The sequence below is a fragment of the Ornithodoros turicata genome, unplaced genomic scaffold, assembly GCF_037126465.1.
Source record: "Ornithodoros turicata isolate Travis unplaced genomic scaffold, ASM3712646v1 Chromosome36, whole genome shotgun sequence".
Lineage (NCBI taxonomy): Eukaryota > Metazoa > Arthropoda > Arachnida > Ixodida > Argasidae > Ornithodoros > Ornithodoros turicata.
This window is the reverse complement of record NW_026999366.1, coordinates 1,375,417-1,384,871: the sequence shown is the minus strand read 5'-3', so window position 1 is coordinate 1,384,871 and position 9,455 is coordinate 1,375,417. Positions and strand designations below refer to the sequence as shown.

General features: G+C 44.4%; 1 protein-coding gene across 1 annotated transcript; it reads right to left on the bottom strand.

Annotated features, from left to right (window-relative positions):
- Window positions 1-1,599: 1,599 nt before the first annotated feature.
- Window positions 1,600-4,847, bottom strand: LOC135373939 (uncharacterized). Its single transcript, XM_064606980.1, has 7 exons — window positions 4,510-4,847; window positions 4,101-4,186; window positions 3,635-3,827; window positions 2,876-3,037; window positions 2,596-2,801; window positions 2,210-2,368; window positions 1,600-1,623 (listed from the first exon to the last, which is right to left on the bottom strand). The coding sequence occupies exons 1-7, from the start codon at window positions 4,688-4,690 to the stop codon at window positions 1,600-1,602; spliced, it is 1,011 nt and encodes a 336-aa protein (XP_064463050.1). The 5' UTR covers window positions 4,691-4,847.
- Between the last annotated feature and the right edge of the window lie 4,608 nt (window positions 4,848-9,455).

Here is a 9,455-nt window from a genome sequence, read left to right as displayed (position 1 = left end):
GAAAAAAGTCATATGCACTATACGACGATACGCAATTATGGTTCAAGAGCCTGTATACGCATATGCATATGCATGTGGATGCATATACATGCGTATACTGTACGCAGGTTCATATCCATATACAAGCATACGCATATATATATATGTATATGCATATGAGCATGCGTACAGCGTGTAATGCTGCGTATATGTGCATGCATATGCAGATATGTGTACATATAACTCAAAGCATGCAAATACTGTGTGCTCGCATACATATACATGCTTACATGCAACTGAATGGTCCACAAGTGTTTTAAAGACAGAAGCAATATATTTCATTTCAAGAACAGATTTAGTTCATTTCAGCATTGTCTTGCCGAGTCTCTTTGTTGATCCTCCCTCTTGCGATTTGATGTCCCTGGAGAAGTGACGCCAGGTGCCTGTTCATTGCACCAAGGCGTTTTTTCCACATCTCGGAACCCTCAGGGTCGGTCCTTTCGATGTAGACCTTGAAGGCACCTGAAAATGAACACTGCATAAAACGCATTGCTCATTGACCACGAAGATCGGGAAGTTTCCCAACCTGAAGTGTGAAAGCGAGAAAAAAGTATAGGTAAAAGTGATGCGTGCGGGCCGGTTGTCCCAGAGGTGGCCATATCCTTCTAGTACTTACTTCCTAACGGATAAAGTAACACTTACCCTCCAGGGCGTCCTTCTTTTCTGGCGTCATTGCCGGCTTGGGTAGCCGGCCCTCCTTGCTGTACCGCTTGCAAGGGGCACCTGTTACGCTCCTGTGGAGCAGTGCTTCCTCGGACCACAGGAGGCGGGCAAAATCCTTACAAAATCGCCCATCTGACGGTCTCTTCATGACATCTAAATACTTCCTCTTCTCAGTACTGACGCCGTGGCCCAAATCAATCTGCAAGTTTCACAAAGAATTGTAAGAGCATCTAATTTTGAAGTCCTCACCATTCATTTCAATATACTTCAGCGTTGTTCTGTTATCTGATTAGCACTCACAGAAGTCTATGCACTTTACTCTATAAACATTTGTCATATGAAGCGGTAATACACTTCTAGTACTGCAATTGAGACACTCGCATTGATGACAGGAGGAGCCACCAAAATAGAGAATTAGTTGTTAAAACAAGCCTGATGTGTGCGGAACCGAGGAATTATTAGAAATGCTGCATTTGCCGAGAAAGCAGTACACACAGAGTGTAATATAGCGGAAAATACTGTCACTCTCTCATGCAGCCAGTTCCTCAAAGCAAGGACCGCTCCCGCTTTGTATATGATTGCATCGCATAATGCCGCACTGCAGCTAACTTCAAAACACAATATTATCTGCTATCCTACAAATAGCTACAGTCAAACCTCATTACAATGAAACGTGATATAACGAAATTCGCGGTAGAACGAAATAATTTGGATTCTGCGGCAGACGGCCATAGAGATCAATGTATTTTAACTCCCGCTACAATGAAACACTTTAGCCCCCACCTCGATACAGCAAAAGAACAAGATAAGGTTTATGGCCCAAAAGCCGACTTTAGTGTCACAAAAACAAATGGCGCAAGCAGCATCCTCCCGCTCAACGAAAGGTGGCGCGAACGACTAGGGCGGGGAGGAATCCGGTGCCTACAAAAAGAAGTCTGAATCATTGGAAGGTTATGAATTTTCCTTCTGAGGCTTCTCCTTTTTGTGCTGGTTTTCAACTGTCCGGTTGCAGCCAAGAACAGGACGAAGGTAAAGAGCATAAGACGCAAGGCACCATCACGTGAGTGTGGGGGAAACTTCAATTTTGTGGCACCGTAAGTGACGAAATCAGCCTAGATGATTTTCCTGATGGGGACAAACACGCTGTAGCAACGAAAGACGCACTACCATAGACGTAGGACGTTTGCGGGATCGCAACACGATATGGAAAGAGCTGCAGAGGCATTGGCACCGTACGAACCGCGTCTTTTAGGCACTACGCAGACGAGTATAACTGGCTATTTCACGCAAGCATAAAACGCTGTAGGTGTCCTGTGACGTTCTATTTGTAGTTGTCATTTTTTACGAAAAACTTTTCCACGTCGTAGCTTGAGTTATCGACGCCTATGTACAGAATGCACCCTCGTAAAAGTCCAGGTCCGTGACCTTCTATTCGATACGACGAAAGAAATTGCGGTCCCCATGAGTTTCGTTATATCGAGGTTCGACTGCACTTCTTCAAGCATACCATCTCCGGAGGAGGCGTCATGTTCAACACAGCAGCAATTTCCTCCTGGTCTCCTGGAGGCAGCTGTGCTTGATTGGTTGTGCCAGGCTTTGCTGTTTTGTCCTCTGTGCATGAGCTTGGTTGCTCTTCTGCGACAGGCTCATTGGGATGCTCCATTGACTAGAATGCAGGGGGGAAAGGTCAATTTTACATTTGAAAATCAGCACGTAACAGGAATCGCAGGACTTGATATATTGCAAAATAATGACAATAAAAAAGAAGATTAATTTAGACTGAAAATCAAGGATTTCATCATTGCCAATATATTTTGTGCAGCTTTTAGAATCAAGAGGTTTCTGTTCATAGATGTCATTATTTTTTGACCAAGTGAACAAGCCAATTCAAACCTTTTCTGGGGTGGCCTTTTCTTGTGGTGAATGCAGTACTGGGTGCTGCATCGAAGAAAGACACACAGGTGTAAGTGGGGCTTCAGGTTGCAGAGGTGTGTCCTGAGCTTGTGGAGGCCGGCACTGAGATCGTTGAAGTGAGGCCTGAGCTCGCTGGATCGGGACCTGAGCCCGTAGGAATGGTTCCTGGTCCAGCACATCGACCCCTAAACACAGTGTTATGAAGACACAACATTCGTGTATGCCGATTCAAACATGATGAAGAAAGTCTTGTACATACTCTTCGGTCTCGCCAGTTCCGCTAGCAGAGACCGCTGCACTTCATGGCACAGCGCCCTTTCCTCCTCAAGCTGCTTTCGGAGGCTCTTTATTTCCCCCTTGAGGACACGAATCTTTTCTTGTGCATCAAGCAGATACTGTTCTGGTACAACTGCACCGTCATCTAGAAGGTAAAGTGGACATATTCCTTTATTGTTTTCTTTCCACTTGCTTCAATCAAAACAGCATACAACCTAACAATACTGTCAGAGAAGACGTTAAGGGTAGATTCACACGATGCAACTTTTTGCTGCAGCTCAGTTGCTGCTAGTTGCACACAACTGAGGTTGCACCAAATAGGTCCTTTTCATACAGCGAGCAACTCGGAAAGCCATAGTGGTCACCGAGCTAGCCAGATGGCGAGAAAAAAAAAATTGTCATTTCATTGTGACTTCCACTTGTTACAATTTCAATATGTTGCGACTTTGATAATTTTGCATAATTTGCGCTGGACAGTGGGAATTTCATAGTCTTGTGTACTGCCACTGCAGTAACTGACACACTGAAGTGTTCTTGATTGGCCACGCTTGTCAAGAGGAGCCATGTGTTTGACAGGTTGCACCTAGAGCTGCAGGAGAAATCGCTCGTGAAGCAATTGGCTCTGAAGTTCCTGCAACTCGGGTTGCGGAACTAATGCTTCACCGTTAAGGTTCACCAGGTTCTTTGAGTACGAACGAGATTAGCCTGTCGTACCACATATACATAAAACTGCCCACCGTACCATCTGATATATCCGATTCAGAGCTCGGTAGCCTCGTCCTGGACTTCTTCTTCATAACCTTTGAATGCTGCAATCGCAGCACTTCCTTAACCATATTCTTTTTTCCCTGTTCAGTATCCTGTGTTTTTGTTCGTTTAAAAGCAGCCTTGGCAATGTCCTGGCATGTTTTTTTCGGGGGAGGTGCTGAGGAGACCTAATACAAAGAAAAGTTCCAGAACATGTAAAACCAAGTTGAAAGAACAGTGTACTGCATTAGCAGCTGCAACAAGTGCATGAATTATGTTAACTGAGCCTATTGACGCACTTGTTGCAGGTGTTTTGCAGCCTGTTAGTTAGGTAAATAAAAATATGCAAGAATACTAAAAAGGCAACACATTAATACCTAAACAGCGTATTCCTGCAGGAAGAACTGCAGGAATATTAACTGTCATAACCAATAACAAGTAAATTTTGTTAAGTACATTACCATGGCATCTAGGTCACTGTCCTTGAAAACCCTTGGAATTGCTTTCCTTGCAGTGACTAGCTGTTCATACAGGTCATCCAGCGAACCTAAACAAAATCAGAGTTATTATCCAAGGTGCAGCAAATGTTATATCGTGTGAATCAACCCTTACTGCTCATACGCTGTAATCCGATACGCTAAAACCGTTGCTGGCTAAGAGTTAGGATTACAGCAGAGGCCAATGAAGTTGAGTTAATATATACATATATATATATATATAATTTGTCTTTTCTGTTCACGTTACCAGCTACGCTAGCTATCCACAGCTATCCACGTGCAAATATACTTACCAGCAAGATATATACCATATATACCATATATATATATATATATATATATATATATATATATATACCATATATATATATACCAGCAAGATACTGCACGGTGCCCGGGTAGTAGTTCGCTGCTGAACCGTCTTTGTCGGCCCAAAAGACCTGTTTAACATCAGTTGCACTGAAGTCTTTCGCGTCGCTCGGGTGAAAACGCTTGATTAGTGATATTGGCACTATCGCCGCGGCGCCATCGGCATACTTTACAAAAGCGTACATGACCACCAATGCGCAGAAAACACGCTATCAGAGTGACACTAGATCTTGCTTGTTAGGAGATGAAACGCACCACACATGTGACAGGCGTGCAACGTGCTACACGGTAAGTTCGGCCACCCACGCAAAACAAAGAAAATAGAGAACTGTGATGACGATGTTGATGCGAATGCCTGCTCCAGTACTCACACTGCCGTTGTAATATGTTGGTGCCATCAGGCGAAACTATTTACACTATTACACTACACAATTACACTACTCCATACAATACACAAGTTTTCCAGTGTATGATTAAAGCCATAGCCAAAGGCCTGTTAAGAAATGTTAAAACTAAAAACACCAATTTGAACTCTCAAAGAATATTCCATGCTAATATGCTAATATGTGACAAAAACAGTTTTTGTGCTATTTCATAATTCAGTGTTTTGTTTCAACGGTCTTTAAATTGCATGCAAACCTGCAATTGATTTTGTTTATTTAGCTTTGTTCTTGTCGCTTGGTGTCGACAGGCTTATAGCGCTCGCTGTGTGGATTGCATTCGCAAATATCCAAGCGAAGTCAGCGTTCAATCCGCTGGCGCACGTTTAGAAGTTTGAATGGTTTCACGTTGGTTTACGTGCGTGTGACAGCACTTTTTAGTCATCGTCCCTCCACGAGCAAAAAATGGAAGACGACGGGGATCCGTCAATGCAACGCTCTTTGGAGGAACCCGCTCCGCGGAAGCCATCGAGCGCACGGAAGAGAAAAATGTATCTGTATCCTGGAATGCCGTACAATGTTCCGAATACTACGAAGCGCCGTCAAGAAAAGCAAAGCAGTGCTGCAGTAGCCGGTGTCAGTGACTGTCACCCACAACCCGCAGGTTCCGACCATACAGGCCATGATACACTATCGGCGGCACCAACAACACCATCGCAAAGTTCTTTGGAAGCAAGCGTTTCTGATCTTTCCCCGGCTATGTCTCTCTCCTCTGCGGAGACTCATCATTCAGACATTTGCGGTACAGGGGACGATATCGTATACACGGCAGGTACGAGCGGCCCTAGCGTGGGCAACGTTGACTTGGATGTGCCTGGCATCTCCTACGATGGTGGTGAGTTCGAGGTACCGTCCGGTGAAACGCTGTTCTCATTTGTCGACGACGGGAACGATTTTGCATCACGGTGCGCTGCACATTTCGGTGACGAGAAGTTGCCGAATTCGACAACAACGATAGCCGCGGGTGTGGTGATGATAGCTGCTTTCCCGTTGTCCAAAAACCTTACATGGACTGATTTGGACGAGCTATTGAAGCTCATCAACAAACTGTTTGCGCAAGCAGCAGTACCTGGAAGCAAATACCTTTTTCGAAAGCTCTGGGCCTCGCGAATTAAGCCTGCAACTAAGAATTACTACATGTGCAAAGAGTGCGGAACGTTGCTCTCTACAACAGATGCTGAGCTGGTGTGCAGCAGCTGTAACAAAAGCTGCAGTGTAAAAGAAGCGGAAAAGTCAGACAGTTATTTCACTCTGATGGACTTGAAAGAGCAAGTGAAACATGTCATAAAAAGAAACAAATGTAACTTAAGTAACAACATCGACCGCATCGAAGCTTCCCCAACGGACTCTCCGATAAGTGACGTTACATCGGCAGGCATTTACAAAAGCTTGCAGCAGAATGGTGTTGTAAAGCCAGGTGACCTTACATTGACTATAAATACTGATGGTAGCCCTGTTTTCCATTCGTCTCAGAGGTCCATTTGGCCCATACAATTCACCGTCAATGAACTGCCACCAAAAGCCAGGTTCCGTGCAACCACACTAGCTGGTTTATGGTTTGGCAGGAAAAAGCCAGACATGTCTCTCTTCATGAAAGAGTTTGCATTAGAGGCAAATGCCATTGGACTGATCAACTGGACACATAACAACAAGACGTACTGCTCTAGTGTGCACGTCATTGGCTGCAGCGTTGACTCACCAGCCCGAGCTGCGGTCCAAAATCATGTTTTGTATGCTGGCTATTTTGGTTGCCCTTGGTGTGTGATTCGAGGCCAATACATCGATGGTGAGTAATCCGTATTCTAGTCTGATTAACATTGATAAAACATTGTTTTTTAACATCCATGTACTTGAGTGCTTGCTATAATCAGGAAATTGAAGTGACATAAACTGAAAATATTCCTTTCACAGGACATGTTCGCTACATTGCATCTGAGGACGAGCGACCAGAAATGCGCACAGCTGAACGCACAACTCGGAACGCAGAGATTGCTGCACGACTGTCTGCCAGGGCTGGTCATTGCGTCCCAGTTGAAGGTGTCAAGGGGCCGTCCCACATTTTGATCCAGTTTGGGGATATTCTGTAGACTACATGCACTGTGCACTTTTAGGAGTGAGCAGGCAGTTTACAGAACTTCTCTTATCATCGTCAAGTTATGACAAAAGGTTCTACATTGGTAAGTCATAAGTGTAATATTAAGACGTTGAAGAAAGCAGGCACAAAGCAGGCATTGGGATAGATTGAGAAGTTACCCGTCAAAAAGAACTCGTTACAAGTTAAGTTACTGTGTGCAAAATGTAACTAAGTTAGTAACGAAGTTCTTCCGCCTGAAATGTAACTCGCAGTTACTGAGTTACTTCGAGCACAAAATAGCACTATGCAGGTGCAGCGCGCATGAGCAGTTGAGTTAGACCTTGAGTTGCCTGCGGAGGAGTGCAACACGCTTAAATAGTTTTTGTTTATGTCCAACAATTCACCGCTCCCGGTTTGTAAACGTATGATGCCATAGTGTTTGAGAGCGCCACAAATTTGGTATAATTGAACTACGCTCGAAGATAGAGGTGAACAAGGTCACGCCCGAAAGCGACACCCAAGCATGGAACCCCCCTCCCGAGTGGGACCTGCCTCTTTTTATTTCGTCCAAACATCACTATGGTGGCTCTTTTCCTGCTATGCAGGCCGGAGCCACATTAAAGTTAACGACACATCAAATAGTGGCAGATACCCTTGGCATACAAAGGCGCCAAAATAATACTGATGGCTCGTCTTTGCACACAGCAGCTTTGCATATGTGCATGAGTGCGTCATGCGTACAAATAGCAGTGCTCACTGATGTGTCATACTTTGCACAAAACTGGGGCATGGCTTCATTTTGATATACCTTCCATATTATCTGCAATGTCGACATTCCCAGTCTTTGAAGCTAGATAATTTGCTGTTCTTCCTGCAATCTGACAGCTATAGCCACAGGCACTTTATTGCACTGCCAAAAAGTGTGTTGTGTACAAAGACTTATCAAGCATAAGCAAACCAACTAAAACGCCAGAAACGATATTCGATAATGCATTTCTGAAAACTGAGAAAAGCTGCATCCATGCTGTCATCAACCATATTTTTTTTCTTTTCTTGCTTAATGCCAGGGAGTACTGCAAGTGTGGAGAGAATAGACAAACGGCTTCTAAGCATTTCACCTCCTCACTGCTTCACTCGGCTACCAAGGTCTGTGAGAGAGCGTTCCAACTGGAAGGCAAGTGAATGGAAGAATTGGATTCTCTACTACTTCCTCATATGCACTGCTGATATACTTCCACTGCGATACTGGAGGCACATGTGCCAATTTTCTGAGGCACTTCATATTCTCCTGTCAACTGAGTTGACTGAGAACATGGTTAAAAAAGCAGGTAAGTTGTAGCAATGTCCTACGTTCCTCATTCATCCACGATTGAAGCACTGCATGGTGCACTTATCATAGTAAAGTACATTAAATATACGGTGAAACCACCCTTAGCGAACACCTCTCATGTACAGACACTGTTCTCTGCCAAATTCAATGCTTTTTCATGATTGACTCACCACTGTATAGCGGACTCTCCAATGTGCAGTGTGTTGGTGGTGCTCTTTAAAAAAATTGCTTAATGGTGGATCATACGGAACACTGCTTTATTCCTGATATACAATCTATGTTCTATATTTCTTTTTAGACCATCTTCTGTCAGAGTTTGTATGTCACGTTCCAACCCTGTATGGGGAGAGCAGCGTGTCATTTAATGTACACCAACTGCAACACCTGGCTTCAACTGCTAGAAACCTTGGCCCACTTTGGGCAAATTCAGCATTTAGCTTCGAGAGTGGCAACGGACGTCTCCTGAAGCAGATAACAGCAGCAAAAGGCGTGCCACACCAAGTGATTGAACGAGTGATCATCTCCCAGGATTTGCACGAAGTGCTGTCATCAGAACAGCTTCCTCCTGATGCATCCTCGTACTGTAAATGCTTTGGGCTGTGAACCCATCCAGAATGCTGTGTCTGTGGGGAATGTGTGTCTTCTAGGAAAAGGGAAATTCGTTTCGACTTTCACATCTCATGAACAGACTGCTCTTGCAGAAGTTCTGGGTGAGTGCCCCACAAGTGCTCTTGAGTTCAAACGCTTTATAACTGGTGGGGAAGTATTCCACACAGTGAGCTATGCCGCATCAATGAGAAGAAACTGTTCCGCAATAGTTTGCAGTGATGATGCATCATATTGCATCTTGCGGGTTCTTAAAGTGGCTTGTGAGGAACATGAAAGATGTGTACTGCTGTGCAAGCCAGTCAACGAAACTGAGAGTGTGCTACCACTGCCGCAGCATATTACAGAGTGCTTTCTTTCGCCCCTACGTGACATGAAATGTGTAAACGCCAATGATATAGTTTCTCCGTGCCTTTTCGTAAACTTCAAGCACGAAGAAGTGACATATTTGTGCCACCTCCCAAACACAATTGAGATAGGCTAGCATACGTTTTTACTTG

Excerpts from the sequence above, each read along its gene's own strand:
- LOC135373939 (XM_064606980.1), bottom strand. The coding sequence starts at position 4,690 with ATGTACGCTTTTGTAAAGTATGCCGATGGCGCCGCGGCGATAGTGCCA. Across the intron at positions 3,828-4,100 it reads ACAGTGACCTAGATGCCATG|GTCTCCTCAGCACCTCCCCC; the intron begins GTAATGTACTTA and ends TCTTTGTATTAG. Across the intron at positions 3,038-3,634 it reads TGAATCGGATATATCAGATG|ATGACGGTGCAGTTGTACCA; the intron begins GTACGGTGGGCA and ends TTTACCTTCTAG.